This window comes from Sturnira hondurensis, unplaced genomic scaffold, assembly GCF_014824575.4.
Source record: "Sturnira hondurensis isolate 20B ecotype Veracruz unplaced genomic scaffold, ASM1482457v3 Scaffold0020119, whole genome shotgun sequence".
NCBI lineage: Eukaryota > Metazoa > Chordata > Mammalia > Chiroptera > Phyllostomidae > Sturnira > Sturnira hondurensis.
Window position 1 is genome coordinate 5,768,573 of NW_028092750.1, and position 18,323 is coordinate 5,786,895.

General features: G+C 55.9%; 2 protein-coding genes across 12 annotated transcripts in view; both read right to left on the reverse strand.

Moving 5' to 3' along the window:
• Positions 1–1,330: 1,330 nt before the first annotated feature.
• Positions 1,331–4,116, reverse strand: USE1 (unconventional SNARE in the ER 1). Its single transcript, XM_037028861.1, has 8 exons — positions 3,980–4,116; positions 3,642–3,691; positions 3,392–3,470; positions 3,140–3,292; positions 2,605–2,617; positions 2,219–2,246; positions 1,774–1,948; positions 1,331–1,530 (listed from the first exon to the last, which is right to left on the reverse strand). Exons 1-8 carry the CDS (start codon positions 4,079–4,081, stop codon positions 1,348–1,350), a joined length of 783 nt encoding a protein of 260 aa, XP_036884756.1. The 5' UTR covers positions 4,082–4,116; the 3' UTR covers positions 1,331–1,347.
• A 1,216-nt stretch (positions 4,117–5,332) lies between these two features.
• The window catches only part of MYO9B (myosin IXB), an 82,090-nt gene continuing 69,099 nt past the window's right edge, over positions 5,333–18,323 (reverse strand). For 5 of the 11 annotated variants that reach the window (XM_037029016.1, XM_037029024.1, XM_037029020.1 and 2 more), the window contains 18 exons: positions 18,172–18,244; positions 17,912–18,036; positions 15,630–15,763; positions 15,222–15,415; positions 13,412–13,510; positions 13,119–13,292; positions 12,965–13,006; positions 12,710–12,821; positions 11,761–11,834; positions 11,173–11,365; positions 10,955–11,083; positions 10,379–10,484; positions 10,077–10,208; positions 8,885–9,014; positions 8,355–8,402; positions 7,868–8,007; positions 6,808–6,935; positions 5,333–6,688 (listed from right to left, as the gene is read on the reverse strand). In XM_037029016.1, the coding sequence (XP_036884911.1) occupies positions 6,273–6,688; positions 6,808–6,935; positions 7,868–8,007; positions 8,355–8,402; positions 8,885–9,014; positions 10,077–10,208; positions 10,379–10,484; positions 10,955–11,083; positions 11,173–11,365; positions 11,761–11,834; positions 12,710–12,821; positions 12,965–13,006; positions 13,119–13,292; positions 13,412–13,510; positions 15,222–15,415; positions 15,630–15,763; positions 17,912–18,036; positions 18,172–18,244 (2,449 nt within the window). In that variant the 3' untranslated portion in view covers positions 5,333–6,272. Of the gene's footprint in view, positions 6,689–6,795; positions 6,936–7,867; positions 8,008–8,354; positions 8,403–8,884; positions 9,015–10,076; positions 10,209–10,378; positions 10,485–10,954; positions 11,084–11,172; positions 11,366–11,760; positions 11,835–12,709; positions 12,822–12,964; positions 13,007–13,118; positions 13,293–13,411; positions 13,511–15,221; positions 15,416–15,629; positions 15,764–17,911; positions 18,037–18,171; positions 18,245–18,323 lie in introns of all 11 variants that reach the window. The other 6 variants (XM_037029021.1, XM_037029017.1, XM_037029026.1 and 3 more) reach the window with 5 other exon arrangements.

Here is an 18,323-nt window from a genome sequence, read left to right on the forward strand (position 1 = left end):
AGTTCAAACAATAGAAAGATGCCTAGGAAAAAAATGAATTTCTCATGCTCCCTTGTCTCCAGAAGCAGCATTTAATTGTGTCTCCTTCTGGAGAGATCCTATTTCAATGACTAATATAGTTTCCTCACTACGGACAACACTGCCAAAATGCAAATTTCTTTGATCACACGTGCGAGGATTATCTGTGGGATAAACCCGTAGAAGTGGGAGTGCCCCGGGAAAGGGACCCACCTATGCATTTAAATGTGGAAACAGGCTGTTGCAGCCGTGCTGTTGATCTGTTCCTCAGCTAAACACTGGTTTTCCCAAGCCCTTTGCAACCCCAATGTTATCACGATTTTCCGCAAATGCGTTTTATTTTAAATCTCATTTAACCTGGTGAGTGAAAAAATTTATAAACCATTGTATTTCTTTAAATCGTTTTTCTTTAAAACCATTGTATTTCTGTTTAGTTTCTGCAAATCTTTTCTTGTCTTGTTTTTAGCAGCTCTTCCCTTATCCAGGCAGTTAGTTTAACCAGGCAGTAGTTAGGTAGTGTATCTACTTCGTTATCATAAATGGGATCTTTCACTATATTTCAAATTGTTTTGCATATAGGAAACTAATTTAAATATTAAGTCCCTTGCTAATTTATTGAATTCTCTCATTAAAATAGCCTTTTGTGCATATTTCTAAGAAGATTTTATTTACTTTTTAGAGCGATGGGAAGGGAGGGAGAAAGAGGGAGAGAAACACTGATGTGAGATGGATCAGCTGCCTCTTGCACATACCCCAGCTGGGGACCAGGTCTGCAACCCAGGCATGTGCCCCGACCAGGAACCAGCAACCTTTCTCTCCCTGGGAAGACACCCAGCCGACTGAGCCATACCGGCCACGGCAAAGGGTTTGCTGAATGACTGTGTGAAGCATCTGCAATGTCCCAATGTCCCGAGCTTAGGCTGTGCTGAGCACTACCCCTAAATCACCACCTTCAACTGCAAGGAAGGCTGACCTTCAGACAAGGCCCCATTCCTTCCCCACCTTCCAGGTCTCACTCGCCCTGACTCCACAGAGCTGAGGCACTGTGTCTGGCTCTGACTCTAGCAGACTGGGGTCTCCTGGGGCTTCTAGGGGCCTTGCCTTGTCTGGTGTGAGGTAGGTAGATATCAAGGGAAAGTGGGGCGGGAGGGGGGGCACTTTACTGAGTCACCACCCCTGCCCCCAGCTTGATGTTCCTCCCCAGCACATTCAGTCTTCATCGCTCCCTGGGGCCTCCAAGGGCCTTGCCATCTTGTCCACCCCTAAGGGTACCTCTAGGTAGGGGTGAAGGGCAGATAGAGGACAGATGGGGTGGGCTGGGACAGGTCTTTATTTGAGTTTGGGCATGATACGGATGAAGAGGATCATACTGATGAAAATGAAGCAGACAATGATAAGCATGGCCCAAAGCAGCCAGTTGACTGATTTCTGTGCGTGCTGCTCCAGTCGCTCTGATTCTGTCTTGAGCTTCTCCAGGTTCTGGTCGGCCATCTTGAGTGAGTGCGACAGGGTCTAGGGGTGAGGTGGGTGAGTATTAACACTGGGGGCAAGTGTGGCCTCTCTCCCTGCCACCTTGGGGCAAGTCAGCACCTCCTGGCCCTTGGTGGTGCTGCTTCCTCTGCTAGAAATGCCACTTTGGCCTTCTACTAAACTCCTATTTATCCAGCCAAGTCCCAGCCCTGATGCCCCTCTACTCGGCATCAGCTTCTCTGATGCCCCAGGGCAGAAGCTGCAGAGCTCCCATAGTCCCCATACCTGGTTGTCTTTCTTGATGACAGTCTGGGCAGCCAGTGTATTGGTCTTAAGGCTCCGGGCCAGGCCTAGCATTTCCTCTGCCAGCTTCTCCTGGAGGTTCTGTTGCTGTTGCAGGACGAGGTCCAGCTCAGTGGCCGACTGCTTCTCATCCCCTGGCCTGGGCCCTGCCACCCCACTGACCTCACACACAAGTGGACAGGTGGACATGAGACAGGGTAGGGGAGGGGAAGAGACAAACACGTTCCCAGGGAACCCAGAGGTTATGGCTGCAGCCACTGCTGTGCTTGGGGCTCAGTCTCCCCTTATTTGCTCTGGCTTCTGGGTAAAGCATTCCCAGAAGTGATGTCTGATGGGTGACTTAGACACTCGTGGGGGCTCTTTAGTGGTCCAAGGTTTATCCAGCCCTCCTTCCCCCCAGTGCTGCCCAAGGGCTGAAGATACTCACGTCCTCTTCCTCACATCCAGCTTCGGCTCTGGAAGAGGAACAGACCAAGCAGAAAGGAGGAAAGGATTGATTTTCTGAGTTCCACCATTAATTGCCTGGGATGGGTCTGCTACCCATAAGTACTTTCCCAACTGATCATGCCTCAAAGCTCTAGCTCCAAAACCCTCTTGTCTGGGATGTTTTCCTCATCCTGGTCTGGGTTTCCTCTGGCCCCAGGTTCCTCCTTCCAGTTCCTTCTGGGGAGCACATCCTCTGTCCCAACTGCCCCCTCCAGACTTGACTTGGTGATGGACCCAGACGAGGCACAAGGGAAGGGGAGCAGCAAGGACACTTGTCACGTCTTAAGCAGCTGGGACTTGAGTCCTGTTCTGCTCAGGGTGACTCACCTCCTGCAGAATCCTGTGGGGAAAAAGGTAGGCAGGAAATCACCCACCTTGTCATGCTCCCAAAACTGTCCTTTCTACTCTCAGAACCTCTGCACCCTTAGTCAGGGCCATGGGCTAGTCCTGCATCCTCTGAGCCTTCGTTTCCTCATCTATAAACTGGCAATGTCAACAGCTCCTATTCTGAATGGTTTAGCTGATCTATGTAAAGTGCTCAGAAAGGTACCTGTCATCCTATTTACAGATGAAAAAATCTTGTCTATCTGCAGCACATGGCAAGTGGCAAGCCAGGAGCCAAAACTTGTACTGAGCTAACTCTGGCTTAACCAGACAGGTGCCACTCTTGAAACAAACTCTTGTTCCTCTAGCAAAGTCCTGGCCAGAATGCCCCCTCTGTTGGGAAGCCTTGTTTTATAGCCTAAGGCTGAGGCCCCCTAGGGCCCCTGCTCCTGATAGTATTTGTTGTTCTGGCCACCCCCAGGCACTGAACTCCTGTCCCAGACTGAAGGGATCCCAAGGACCAGGGAGGGAGCCCTACCGTGCCTAGCAGCTCACTCCGCATCTCGCTGGTGTATCTCGCCCGGGACTGCAGATGGACCGTCTTGGTGGCAGGCACCCGCTCCCTTGCTGTGGTGGGCACACGGCCAGGGGCCAGCAGCTGGTTGGCTAGTGCCTTTTCAGAGGAGGAGGTCTGCAGAAGGAAGAGGGGTCACAATAGGGTCGGGTCCTGGGACATCAGGAGAGCTTGATGGGGGCTGAGGAAGTTGAATAAAGAGGCTTCAGTGCTCACCAGCTTCTCTGCCTGCAGCATCCCCTTCAGAAAGTCAACCTTGCGGGAATATTCATTGATCACCTCAGGGACAGGCTTGCTAGATGGTGAGACGTAGAAAAAGGTAACCTGCCTGCTGTATTTGATTCAGGGAAGGGTTGCAGCAGGGACCAGAGCCTAGGGGTCCCGCACAGAACCTATCCCTGTGGCCTGTACACTGCCCCCCCTACCCCGCCCAGGATTTGAAGCCCCTCTGGTCACCTGCACTCACCTCGCGTGGGCTTTCAGGGCCTGCAGCATGTCCTCGAGGGCTCCCACGTACTGGGGAGGAAAAGTGGGCGTCAGCCGGGTATCCCATTCCCCCCGCATCATGCACGAAAAGAGTAGCGTCAAACGAGGGGCTGGGGCTGGGGCACGGAGGTAATGGAAACGGGAAAGGCCAAAGTCTAGGAGGCGGGGCCATCTGAGCCCCGGGTACCAGCGCGGACGTGGCGGAACCCACCGAAGGGGCGTGGCCAGGGCAGCTGGTGGTGCTGTGGAGACCCGCTGCTAGCCCCAGGCACCGCCTTACGGAAGTTGAGATCTACGCAGCAATGCAGGCTCTCTCACCTTCTCCAGACGCCACTCGTCTGGGTCCCGCTTTTCTGCTGCCATCGCCTCGCAGCGGCACAGTAGCCGCACCAGATTCAACTCCAACCTCGACGCGGCCATCACTACCCAGTGATACCCCGCCCCTTCCGGCGGCGCCATCTTAAGGGAGGGCGGAAGTGCTTCCATTTGACCTCCTTCCGGGAGGTGTACTTTCGTTCGCTGTCCCAGCTTTAGGGCGGGAGTTAAGTCTTGGTTCAAAGAGAGGCCATCCTTTCCAATGTTTACTTAGGGCCGAATTGCCTCTTTTCCTCGTAAGCACCTTAACCTTTCAAGAAGGGTTGAGAGGACCACGTCTTTCGGGTCAGGCCCAAGTGCAACGCGTACTCTCCTCAAAATTCTTTCAACACACTCACTCCTGTCAGGGTGCTTTCCACACTGAGCTCTCCTACATCCAGGCAGCCTTCCCTAATTTCTTTGGGGCGAGGGCGGGGGTGAAGATCATGACCATAGACTTCGGAATTCATGGCCTGGGGGCCCTGTGGTTATGAGCCCCTGACTCTGACTTAACCCTCCCTCCTTTCCTTGGCGTTTTCTCCCTTGGGAAACTGGCAGAGAGAGTATCTGCCTCAAGGGGGATACAGGTTAGTTAGCCCTTGGAGCAAGAGATGAGGCAGGGTCACACCCAAGGCCAGACAGAGCCCTCATGGAAAGAACCCACTTTGCCCCCAGGAATGACCCTGGAATGCAACCTTTTGATCTTCCCAGCCCTCAGGTCACCTGTATGCCAATCCCACCAGTGGCTGCCCTCACAGGACACAATAGATGAGACCAAACCCAGGATGGGTAAAGGAAGGATCTAGAGGCAGACGCAGCAGGTTTTGAATCCCAGTCACACCCTATCCCCTGTGACCTTGGACAAGCCCCCCTAACTCTCCTAGGTGTAGTCTGTACAGTTCCCCACCTGCTGGCAAGTTCCAACTGGTTGCCCACCCTCATGGGCCCCACCTGCCAGCCAGTTTCCAGTTTGGGACTAGTTTGTAGTCTGAGAGCTTGTGGATGGGGAGGTTGCTCCTGGCCCTGTGAGGCCCTTAGCCCCCAACCCACCTAGGCTGGATGGCCCTGGCTTGGGGAGGCTGGGTGCTGAAACAAGGTGACAAGAGGCTGCTCTCAGGACAGCAGGCTCTCCTCACTGAATGCAGCTCCAAGAACTCCCTGCGCCCTCTGGCTTCTGGATCGATATGTGTGTGCCTCCACCAGGCCCAACTCCCTCTGGTGAAGAGTATGTGTGACATTCCAACAACAGTGTTTGCTGGAGGATCCAGGCAGGTCTTCCCAGAGGTGGCGACATGCTCCTCCAACCCAGAGCAGGTATCACAGGCAAACACCTCTCAGGCACTTTTTCTTTATTTCACATGGTTTGTAGGATGCCTCTAGTCCCAGACCAGGGGCCATCTGTCCAGGTACCCAGAGAGTGAGAGAGGGAAGCCCCACTTTGGAGATTCCCTAGGCTGTCACTGTGGGGATGTGCAAGCCCCGGCCTTGCCCAACCTAGCCCGTCAGCAGTCCTGAGTTCCTGTTCTGCCACATGGGGCAGGCAGTGCCAAGGGCGGCCTCCTCCGTTCAGGGAACAGTGGAGAGAGTGATGGCCACATTGAGTCTCCCTGGATGTGAGGTCTGTGGTGTCCCAGGTGGAGGCTGTCCCCCCCCTCGTGTCCTCACTCCAGCCAACAGCCTGGATCGTTATGGAAGGCTCCACGGCCCCTTTGCGTGTGGGCCACGTGGCTGCTGGCCAGGCCTGAGGATGAGTCCCAGACAGACTGGGGGCAGTCGGGTGCCCCAAGTGTCCAAATTCCTGGTCCGAGCTGTCCTCAGTGCGGCCTGAGCCTCTGAGGTGAAGTGGCCATGTGGGCTTCACTCTGAAGTCTGTGTCCAGGTTATAAAGGCGAGGCAGGGTTAATATAAAAGTTTGTACATACACATATAAAAAACAATTTGGTCTTCTGTTAAGGCTGTTATAGTTCAAAGTTATGTAAACCAGGCACAAAGTAACAGTTAACTGTAAAACCGTACAAAAGGGAGGGGGAGAGGCCAGGCTGCCTGCCAGGATGTGGGCCTCTGGGCAGCGCATCTGGGCAGCACTGGGGCTCAGCCCTGGCCGGCCTCTCCCTGCCTCGGCTCTGCAGGGAGCTGGTGCCCACCTCACATTACTCTTGGAGCTTTTCATTCCAGATCCTTCTCGAACAGCTGACTGCTGGTCTGGAGCTCTGGCACAGGGCCATCCCAGATATTTGGACTCTGGTATCGCGGGCCATCAGCCATTGGCCTGGCCTGAGGTGGGGGGCAGGCGGTAGGTTGGGGGGTCTGAGTACCTCCGCTTAGCCCCAGGTGGCTGGTCGTCCTTGTCCAGGGGCTCCGGAGCGCCCTGCTCGGGCACGTGTGCACCGAGCGTCATATATACAGAATGTACCTGGTCCGGGCGGCGGGCAGGTGGCTCTCGGCGCCTCACTGGGACAGCAACCTCCTGGACACCCGGTGCCCGGCCAGGGAGGTAGGAGGGCAGGCCAGGTGGGAGCTTGATATTGGCCGTGGGCATGATGGGGGTCCGCCGGGGAGTCTTCACTCTGACCGTCACGAAGGACGACGGCCTTCGTCTCGGAGGGGTGGCCACCTCGGGGAGGGGGCTTGGGGTGGGCACACTGGGGCAAGGGAGAGCAGGTGCAGGGGGTCCTTTTGAAAGACAGATGGCAGAGTTATTGAAGCTTCAGGACCGGCAGACAGACCCTCACCCAGGGGCCTGCCGGGGGTGGACATGGGAGGAAAAAAGCAGACGCTACCTTAATACTGACCTTCCAAGGCCCCCCGCCCGGCCCGCTCTTCCAGCAGGCTCTCGGTGCTGGCTGATGTCTCTGAGTCCGGGTTCTCCTCATCAGAGCCCCGAGGGTCCAGCTCTGGCAGCCGGTAGGTGATGTCTTCCCTGCAGGTGAGAGGGGTCACATGTCCAAGGCTATTTCCATGGAGAAAGACCCCACGTAAAATGCCAAGATGCTGGGGGACAGAGCAGGCCATCCTGGTCCTAGGTGGGACTCCCTGTACCCAGAATCACACCCCCGCCAAGCATTCCTGGCCCAGTATGTCCCTGACCCTGCAAAGCTCACAGGAAGGTGTCCGGCTGCTGGGCAGGGCCCGGCATCTGGCCTGCTACTGAGCAAGTGGGGAGCTCCTGCCTTAGGACCTTTGCATGTGTTTGCTGTTCCCTCTGCCTGGACTGCCCTTCTCTGTAAGACGAGGATGGCCAGGCTCCCTGGGCCACATCTGTTCTAGCATAATTTTTACTTTTATTTTACTTATTTATTTTTAAAGATTTTATTAACTTTTTTCGAGAGGGGGAGGGAGAAAGAGAGGGAGAGAACCACCAATATGCACAAGAAACATCCATTAGTTGCTTCTTGCACACCCCCAAAATGGAGAAGTGGCCCGCATCCCAGACATATATGCTGACTGGGAATCGAACTGGCAGCCTTTCGTTCTGCAGGCCAGCACTCAGTCTACTGAGCCACACCAGCCAGGGCCTGGTGTAATTTTTAAGTGGTACCCCTTTCATACTTACATCTTGACTGGGCATAAATTAGTTGGTCACCCTAGCTAAGGCCACCTTCAACACAAAGTTTGAACATCACCCCTATGGGTCACCACGGTTCCCTGTGGTCAAGCATGAGGTTTAAACAGAGCCCCAGACTGGCTGTGGTTTAGAACAGCAGCCGTCCATTCGGTGGGCACTGGACAGCGGAACTGAGCCTTGCCCACTGGCCCCTTAACAGCTAGCTTCCCTATTCACAGTGGAGGGACTAGTGAATGGGGGCTGGGTGGTGCAGGTAGGACGAGGCAAGGGGATGGAGGAACACTTGCTTCTCTTCCTTGATGGACTGGATCCGCTCGATGAGGATCTCCTTTTCCCGGTCCTCGTCATGGCCAGCTGTCTCCTCCTCTGGCAGCACCCCCAGCTCCTCTGGGCCGCCGCTGCTTCCCCGGGCCACAGGGCTCTTGTTCTGCAACAGAGAAGCAGCAGGTCTGGCTGGCCCCTCAGGCAGGTGGGGTCAGCGCTGGTGGGTGGAGAGAGGGTGGCATGCACAGCTCTGGGGGAGGTTAGTTCTGCTGTGGACAGCTGGGCTTAGTGAGGCTTCTTTGGGGACGACTCAGGGAACCAGTGGCCCAGGCACAGCTGGTTAGTTGTCCTCAGCACAGGTAGTCAGCAGGAAATAGGCCTCCCTCAGCATGCACTTCCGGAGGTTAGGACACGCTGGGCTTATCCTACTAGGGCCCTGGGGGCAGAGGGAAACCCCAGCATGCACTGCACTGAAGACATGCAGGGTGGGCCCTCTGATGGCGTACATACCAGGACCCCCTCATAGGGAGATGAAAACCCCAGTTTGAGAGGCCATGGCTGGGGGAGAGATAAAGAAAGGGTGACCACATGGGACCATGACCAAGACACTGGTTGTGTCATGGGCACTGAGCCACATTTGACCATGGGGACAAGCACATGGTCCTCCCATGGAAGCCCAGGATCCACCCTCTTAAGTCTCCCATAACCCCGACTCTGGGCCACTTCTGTGGGATCAGTCCCTCACAGGCAGGGTCGAAGTCAGCAACGACCAGGGCTGGAGAATGAAACACCACCATGTGGGTGACAGGTTTCCCACTGCCCCAAGAGAGGCAGTTGGTATGAGACAGAGGGCGGCGGTCAATTGGTTTAGGTGAGAATTGGCCCGACTGGGCTGCCTGTGGCTGGGGTTGTGCCTGTTAAGGGAAGTAAGACCCTGCCCTGATACCCAAGCCCTGTCACCCAAGCCCTGCTCACAGGGCCACTGCTACCCAGGCCATCTTCTAGCCCTACCTCGGCCCAGGCCCCACCCCACAACATACACTCACAGTGTTCTGTCTCAGGAGCGAGAGCCTGCGGAAGGCGATGCTCTCAGCAGCCTCCAACTGGCTGATCTCCTCCATCTTCACCTTATACTTCCGCATCTGTTCCTTGATCAGCATCTCCACACACCTGTGGAGAAGATGCATCGAGAGGGCGACTCGCTTAGGGCCTCCAGGGATGGCTGGCCAGGGGACCTGGCATCCAGGGAGGTGCTGGCTGGAGACAGCACTGTGGCCAAGGTAGAGACCCATCCAGAGACCAGGCAGTGCCAGTGACGTGACTGTGGCTCCCATCTTGACCCCAGCTCACTTGCTACGTGACCTTGGATAACTCACTCCACCTCTCTGAGCCTGAGTTCCCATCTCCACAAGCCTCCTTATTTGAAGGAGAAAGTATGCAGGAGGTTGGAGTAACTGACACCTCAGCCACCTTGCAGGGTGGGGATTATCCCATTTCACAAAGAAGTACGAAGTGCAGAGAGGCCGGGCGACTTGCCCTAAGGGCTGCAGGCAGCTGGACCCAAGGGCTCTAGAACATGCACCCTAACCAGCTCTCATCTGCTTCGGAGTCAGGGCCAGCCTGAGTGGTCAGTATTGGGGGTGAGGTGGGGGCTGGGGGTGCTCAGCCTGGAGAAGTCAGTACCGGAGGGACTGCACCCAGAGAATCCAGTATGGGAGAACTCAGCCGGGACGGAGAAGTAGTCACAACCCAATCTCCCCATCACCACCAGCACACAAGAAAGCAAGAAGCAAAAGTTGTGCTGGAAGAGGCTAGAAGCCAATCTGTCAGGCCAGGCCAGGCTCCTCTCCTCGTTGTCTAACTGTCACTGTTCCTTAACTGTGACAAGTGTAGCCTGGGGCTGTACTGCCTGGCCATCTTAGTGCGTTTTGCCTTGTGAAAACCACCTACAGAGACAGGTTCTTGTTCTCTCGTCGCCTAAACAATGTTCTCTTGGTGACTGACATCTAACAACCTGAGGTTTTCTGAGGAATGGCTCAGGGACAGAAGAAACCCGGAGACTAGCACTTCTGTTTGCTGCCAGCTGCTGGGAACATCGGCTTCACGTCGGCTGCTGCCCTGTGATGAGGGTGCCTGCCCTCCTTTCCAGTTCTTTGGCCTTAAAAGAACTGGGAGGGGTTGCTGGCAGGGCCGCCCAGAGCGTGCTTGGGGTGGGGTTGGCCTGGCACTCACGTGGTGATCTTGAGGACGTCCTTCATGCTGGTCAACGGGTCTGAGTTGTCAGGGCAGCGCAGAAGGCAGGGGGCAAAGATGATGGCCAGCGCACTGGGTGACATGCGGTTCACGTCCTCGAGCAGGGCCACCCTGTGCAGCAAGCGGCAGTTAGGGGATGGCCAGGGAATCCTCCCAGACCCCTTAACGTGGGCCCATCGGCTGGTGCAGAACCAGCAGAGGACACCCGCCCGGGAGTGGGTGGTGGGGGGCTCCTGACAGGGACCCCAGTCCCATGGAGAGTGGTGGCGGCGGGCACTTGCTTGACGAGGTGGAAGATGAGCCGCTCCAAGGAGCTGTGGTTGGCTTCCGGCAGGTGCTCCAGGACGGCATAGATGGCGGACAGCTGTTCCTGCTTCTCTGGCAGCTCTAGGAAGGCCAAGGTGTCAGCTGCCTGTGGGTCCCACCCCAACAAACTGTGGGGACAGGAGAGCCTCCGCCACGTGGGGCAATGCAGTGCCACAGAGGCGTTCGGCCACATCTCACTCACTGAAACCCCACCTTTTTTTTTTCTCTAAAAAACAACATTTCATTTATTATTTTTTAGACAAAGGGTCAGGGAGGGAGAGAGTGGGAGAGAAACATCATTGCTGTGACAGAGACACTGAGCGGGTATCTCTAGCACAGGCCTCCACCTGGGGTCCTGGCCCACACCCCAGGCATGTGTCCTACTGAGGAGTCAAACTGGTGACCTTTTGGTTTGCAGGGTGATGTGCAACCCACTGAGCAACACCATCAGGGCCCAGGCCTTGGTTTCTCAGTTGTGACTAGGCAGTCCTGCCTCCCTGGCTAGCCACAGCGCGCTTGTGGCTGACCCCTGACACCATCATGGGACTCACCCACAGCTCGGAGGAAATCGCCATACTGGGCAAAGGTCATGAGGGGCTCAGGCAGCTCCCTCAACCACTGCTTCAGCACCCCGGTGATGGCGTGGATGGGGAAGTTCTCCAGCTTGACGGCAGAGGGGTCTGTGGGGAGGGTGGGTGGGGCTAGTGAGCACAGCTCAGGCGGGAGCCCTGCATGTGCCTGCCTACCGCCCACCCGCCATGGTACCCACCTGTCTGCAGTGCCTGCCGGAGCTCCCGTGTGCGATTGGCAGCGCCTGACTTGCGGTAGAGGCCCTCAGTGTACAGGCCGTGCATCTCCACATGTTCCAGAAGCTTCTCCAGTACAATGGGCACTGAGGCCTTGTCACTAGTCAGGCTGTCCACGCACACACCAAAGTGGCCTGGCTCGGCACCTGGCTCGCTCTGCAGTGCCGGGGGTGGAGGCGAAGGCTGGGTTAGCGGTCCTCCCTGTCCACCCCTCAGGCCTCCTCTGTGGGCTCCGTCCCTTCGTCCCTCATCCCCCACTGCAGGCTGCTGAGTGCTGGGCTGCAGAGGTCAGCTCGGTGGCTGCTGGGCAGGGGCTCCTGTAAGAGGCTCCTGCTGCCTAGCACCTTGGGACCCCGCCTTCCTTGTGGGCACAGTTAGCAGGAGATTCCTTCCACCGCCCAGAGAAGGGACGAGCAGAGCTAGAGTCTGAGATGCAACATAAGCCTGGCCCTGCCTCAGGGGGCTCAGGCAGAACTAGGTGTGCCTGGTTGCGTGCATCTGGGCCTGAACCTAGTGTTGTTCTGGAAGGCTCCCGGCCGGGGTGTGCTCACCTTCCTCCCGCACGGGTAGGAGCAGTAGGTCTGGATCTTGTGCATGCACTTCTTGTGGCAGGTCATCTTGCACACTGGGAGGTCATGGTGGGATGGGGTGGGGGGGCAGGGTGGTCACAGGCAGAGCATCAGGGACCCAGGCTCCCATGGCCCCCTGTCCTGATGGCAGGGGTGGGGGAACCCCTACAACTGAATTCTAAACTTGCATCACACACATCTCTGCCCTGATTCCCAGGCAGGGGGGCTGTGTGGGCCACTGTTCTCAGCTGGCGATCGTCAGCAGCCTTAGAGTCAGCCCAGCCAGAGTCAGGAACAAGGGTTTAGGGGCTTACACCTCAGTTTGGCCAGGAGTTGGCCCTGGGGACACTGGGATGAGTGGTGTTGCTTGTCTCTCCCAGCCACACCAAAACCCCAGGTTATAGGTGTCATGCATGGAAAGAAGGAGTCAGCTGTGATAAACAGGAGGTGGCACCTGGCTGCACCCTCATCTGAGCTTAGGGACCACTGCGCAGCTGTGGAGGTATTTATGGCAGACGTGGGGTGGAGGGCTGTCCTCACACATGGTCCAGAGGGAGAGGACGCGACCCTGTGCAGAAAAGGAAGCCAGGTCTGGCTGGTCCTGGCAGGAAAACACAAGTGCTAGAGGCCTGCTAGACCCCAAGGCCTCCGAGGGCCAGCTAGTCTCCAGTCTTGCCTTGGCTACCTCCTGTCCACCCACCTGAGGGCCAGCAGGGCCACCCTGGGTGGTGCCCATCTCTCAGGGTCTGCTGGTGGGGACTGACTGGACTCTCCTGGAACATGTGGGAGGAGCCTACAGCTCAGGCAGTCTGTACAAAGACCCAGAGGAGGGACACAGGGGGACCCGCTCTGGTGGAGGTTTGTGTGGGTGAGATGTGGCCAGGGCAGAGTTCTGGGAAGATCTGTTGTGTGGCCAGTCTGGGACACTCACCGCTGCAGAACAGGGCCTTGTCCATGAGCCAGATGTAGGAGAGGCACTGCTCGCACGACTGCGGGATGCTCACCTGGTAGCTGGCGAACACGTGCCCGTTGTGCTGCTGGACCTGCAGACCCAGAGGGAGGGCGCTGAGCAGCGTCTCAGGTCCAGGGGCTGTTCATTCACTACTAGGTGTCTTTAGCGCCGGGCGGGAAAATACACACTCAACTGCACACACTCACACTCTTACACAGACGCAGTCATACTCACAGCGCGTTCCTGCTTCCGCTTCTTCTTCTGAGCTTTGCTCGGCTGCGAGGGAGCACAAAGGGAGGTCTGTGTGGGCTCCTGGGGCACCCCCTTCCCCAGCTGGCCCCCCACACAACACTGGCACCCTGCCCACATGCAGCTCAGCACGACCCACCTTGGGCGGCTCGAAGTCGTTCTTGGTGTGCCCACGGGTGAACTCATCCAGCAGTGACTGGAAGAGGTTGAGGACCAGGTTGGGGTCCTTCTCGCCGCGCTCGGCCGCCAGGTTGCTCACCACAATCTGGTAGTTCTCCATCAGGTCCTTGTAGCCAACGTGGATCTTCCCGTTCTGTGGGGGTGGAAGGCGTGACCCCCTGGACAGACTGATGGGGGTGGTGGGGCAACATGCATCCCAGGGAAGGCTGAGTGATTGCCAGGGTCCCCCTGGGGCTAGGGGGCTACACATACAGGGACAGAGTACATGGTCTTGAGGTTGCTCCTGAACTTCTCTGTGGCCTCGATGAATAAGCTCTCGATGGGTGTCTTTTGGGAACGCAGGTCATTTACCTGTAGAGGGAGAGAGGGTGGGAGAGACCCACTGTCCCTGTGTCTCCTTGGGCTGGGCATCTGAGCTGTGCCCCATCCCAAGCCCTGCCCTGCCTCCCCTGAGCCTGTAGGATAAAACCCGGGCCCTCCAGCCAGCCCTGGCCTCTCTGGTCCCTTGAGCCTGGATTCACAATGTCGACACCTGGGGCTGGATCACTCACTGTGGTGCCAATAGCACCCCTCAACTATGACAACCCAAAACACCTGCAGATGTTGCGAAGTGTCCCCTGGGGGCAGAACTGCCACACAAGTACTTGATCCCTGGCCAGACCGGGTTGCCTCAAACGGCTTGATCATTTCACAATGCATATACCCTTTGTAGGGTCCCTGTCAGCTGGCTGCCCCTCTGAGAAGCTCCCAAATCCTGCCCTGCTCTGTGTGCTGTGGGACTGTGCACAGTGGGAGCCCTGAACGCCTGAGGCCATGGCTTATTCGTCTCAGCTGTACAAGCGTGTGCTCAGTCAGTATCAGCTGTAAGACCCAGCGCTTTGTAAAAGCTTATTCTAAATAAAATGCCAAGTTCACAGCCACAGCTGGGCCACAGTGAGGCTGCTGGACCTGGAGGATGTAGGTGTGTGCTGCCCGGAAGGTTATTCTGGATCTCTGTTTCTGTTTTCTTGTGTGCATGAACGCATGGGGCGACCACCCCCAAGGGCCACTGTAATACAACAGCTGAAGTGTCTTCTAACTGCAGGTTTCAAATGCCCTGCGCAGGAACCACAGGCTAAAACGTGCCTGCTGGGTACCCAACGCCCATGTCTGCGCACACGCATGCGGAAGACAGCTCCAGCCTAGGGCCACGACCCTTCACCATGGCCCTCGGGACAGGCTCGTCCCAGAATCAGATGCTTTGGATTGTAACATGGCTGCACAGGTTTTGTCCAGCCCCCCTAGGAAGACACACAGACATCTTGCAGCAAAACTTAAATACAGTTGGTTCTCCATATCTGTGGGCTTTGCATCTGTAGTTTTAAGCAACGGAAAAAAAGTCCCACAAAGTTCTAAAAAGCAGAACTTGAATAAGCCATGCGCTGAACACTACACTGAATTCACATGAGTGAAGTGACAGGCAGGCACACCTTATGGCAGCCTGTATGCAAATATGGGGGACTTGAGCACCCATAGATTTTAGTCTTTTAAAAAATATTTATTTTTTAGAGCGAGGGGAAAGGAGAGGAAAGGAGGGAGAGGGAAAGAGAGAGAGAGAAACATCAATGTATGGTTGCCTCTCTCACATCCTGCAACCCAGGCATGTGCCCTGACGGGGAATCAAACTGGCGACCTTTTGACTCTGAGGCCAGCACTCAGTTCACTGAGCCACACCAGCCAGGGCAGGTTTTGGTCTATATAGGGGTCCTGGAACCAATTCCCTCTGGATACTACTGGACAACTGTTCTGTGCTGATCAAAAGGAATGTAAGTGACTAGCGGTCCTCTGCCAGCTCAGGCCAGATTTACAGAAAACGAGCTGATGCCCACCTGAGGAACAAGTGCCACTTTCTGTGTCAGAGCTGTGCTCCTGGACTTGCTGTTTCCAGCCTGCCAGGGCGGCTCAGAACACTTTGCTGGGTGGTGACAGTCCTGCTGGGGAGGCCCCGACCTGAGCCTGTGCACACTGCCCCTGCGCCCCGCCCCCCCGCCCTGGCCCCCAGCCCGGCCCCTCGAGGGCCCACCTTGTTGAGCAGGAACTCATCCAGGTACTTGAGCTCGTTGGCGTTGGTGATCTTGCGGAACACGGACTCCCGCCACTTCTCTGACACGGTGATTCTGCCAATCTTCAAGTTTCGGTTTTTCTTCCCTTTGCCTCCCGGCTCCTTGCCGTGCTTCTCACCTGTGGTGTGGCGGTGTTGGTGGCCAGATGAGGCCCCTGGGGAGAAGGAGCGGCTGGTGAGAGCGAGTTCTGGGGCAGAATTTGGCTCGGCCTCTCGGGGCACGGTCACCGCTGCAAACGGGCCACAACCGGAAAGCGCCTCTAGGGGTAGGGATCCGCCTCAAGGCTGTTTGCCCCAGGCCCCTTGGGAAGAGACATCTCAGGGCCCCAGTGGCTCTGCTGTCCCTCCCTGAGACTGTGGGCCACCAACCTTCCGGATTCTTCTTCATGGTGGCAGCTTCCAGCACGACCTGCCCAGGGCCCGAGCTCTCTGTCTCCTCCACGCCCTCCAGGCTGTACTTCTTTTCCTTGTTTTTATGCTGGAATAGTCTCTTAAACGTGGACCTGAAGGAGAAAGTACAGGGTTCCGTGTAAGCCTTAGGGGATGAAAGCAGATGTGAGGCCAAAGAAAGGGTCGTCTTACCAACAAGTGATCAAGAACCCTTTTCTTTGTTACCAATGGAACTGGAAGCTTTGGCGTCAGTCATGATGGAGGAGTCAGGTGAAAAGGCCAGATGTTGAGCAGATGTTGACCCCATTTTCACATAAAACATAAACAAAACCACTCCTCATCCTCATATGTTTTTATGGCACAAGGTTAGGAAAAAAATGACAAAAAATAAACACTGAGTTGTGCGCTGAGGCTGCTGGGTACCTGGTGAGGTGAGCAGTGGCCCCCAAGCGCTGTGTCCTGGTGCCGACCCGCAGGGCCTATGAGTGTGACCCGATTGGGGAAAGGGGTCTCTGCAGATGTGACTGGATGTTACAGACTGAGCCCGTCTGCCTGAATTCACATGCTGAAGTAGATGCCAGATGCTGACTGAGCACTGCTGGCCCCAGCGTCACCTCGGAGACTGCGACGGGCTAGGCTCGCGAAAGGATCAACATGCCCTTGGCTAGAGTTTTGCTACATCCATCCTTGGAGGAGGAAATGAGAGGACATAAAAAGAAATGGCTAGTTCAAAGTCCAATTTTTTTTGTTACGGATGTAAAATGTCAGGTTGCTACAAGGTTACCATGGTTTTCAGCCACGCTTCGCCGGTGGCTGTGTGTGCAGGCCGCGCGGCACCGCTACGCCAGCCGGCAGAGGAGGGGCCGGGCCCACAGAAGGGCGAGCGTTTGGAGAGAAGCAAGGCTCATGGTGCACGACTCCCTGAATTTGTGTTATGTCACAGAAAGCCTCACAGTCAATCAATCTACCAGGATAATGTAATTACGTTGAATTTTGTAAGTATAAAACAGTGATCTATTTTGGTGTCAGTTTTTCAATAAAGTTTTTTTCTTAAAGCTGTCTTAAAATTTCTTAGATTTTTAAATTTATTTTTTAGACAGACATGAAGGGAGGGAGAAAGGGAAACAATGCGTGGTTGCCTCTCGCGCACTCCCAACTGGGGACCGGGCCTGCAACCCAGGCACGTGCCATGACTGGGATTTGAACTGGTGATCATTTGGTTCGCAGGACAGTGCTCAATCCACTGAGCCACATGAGCCAGGGCTCAATAAAGTTTTAATTATGGACAAAAAAAATCATGCTGAAGCCTAACCCCGCAATGTGATGGTATCAGGAGGTGGGGCCTTTGGGAGGTGATTAGATTGTGGGGGTAGAGCCATCATGAATGAGATTAGTGCCCCTTGAAGAGGCCCCAGAGAGCTCACCTGGGTCCCTTCTGCCGCGTGAGGACACAGAGAACATGCTCTCTCAGAACCAGGAAGCAGGTTCTCACCAAACACCAAATGTGCTCGACACCCTTGATCTTAGACTTCCAGCCCCCAGAAGAGCGAGAGCTAAGTGCCTGCTGTTTAAGCTGCTCAGTCTGTGGTATTTATTATAGTGACCTAAATGGACTAAGACACTAAGTGAAAGATCTCAAGATGAAATCACCTGGATTTCCCAGATGGGCCCTAAATCCAAATCCTTACAAGAGACAAGAGAAGAGATGACACAGGAGAGAGAAGGCCATGTGAGGACGGAGGCGCAGCCACAGGCCAAGGATGCCTGGAGCCTCCAGAGGAAGTGGGCCCTTGTGACACCTGGATTTTGGGCTTCTGACCTCCAGGACTGTGAGAGGGTAGGTTTATGTTGTTGGAAGCCACCCTGTTGGTGGTGGTGGGGGCCCCTACCTCCCCCTACAGCCTCTACCCCGCCTTCCCCAGCCTTTTTGGATCAGTTCTGTTCTGCAGCCCATTCTCTCTGCTCTGGGACAGAACCACACATAGCATCTGGGTAGGAGCTTCTGGGGACAGAGCCTAGGCCTAGACTTCCTACCCGAGGACCCAGGAGGCACTGAGGTAGGGACAGGGCAGCTGGTTCTGACTCCATAGAGAGCCAAACGGAGCCCATCTGGACCCAGAGGAGGTGAGACAGATGGGCTCCATGAGTGCCTTTTGCCCCAGAACTGCCACTGAGCACGCCCCTGCCCGACTCAGCTCCATTTAGGAGCCAGACCACTCCAACACTGGAGGCCGGAGCAACCCCCGCAACCCCACACTCACTTAGAGTCGGCCTGGGGGCCTGGGGACAGCCCCAGGTCTGGGCCGGCAGACGCATCACCTGACTTCTTTTTATGGATGGCTGCCTTCTTTGTGCTGGGCTCGCCGTCCACACTTTCCGACAGAGGCTGTGAGGGAAGCGGGCAGGGTAAGCAAAGGCAGGCAGCCTTGCTGGAGGGAAGCAAGGGGTTCCCGTGTCACTGTGCGCTCTGTCCACCAACCCCCCTTCTTCCTGAGGGGAGAGCTGCAGCCTGAAGCTTTACCTGAGTCTTGGCCTGGGCTGAGGCGGGGAGCAGCTTGGAGACATCACTGGTGGATAGTGAAATGCGCCTCTCCCTGTGAGATCACAGAACAACGTGGCTGTTATCGAAAAGAAGGCATTCAGATGTGTTTTTGGTTTTTATAACTGAAGGGT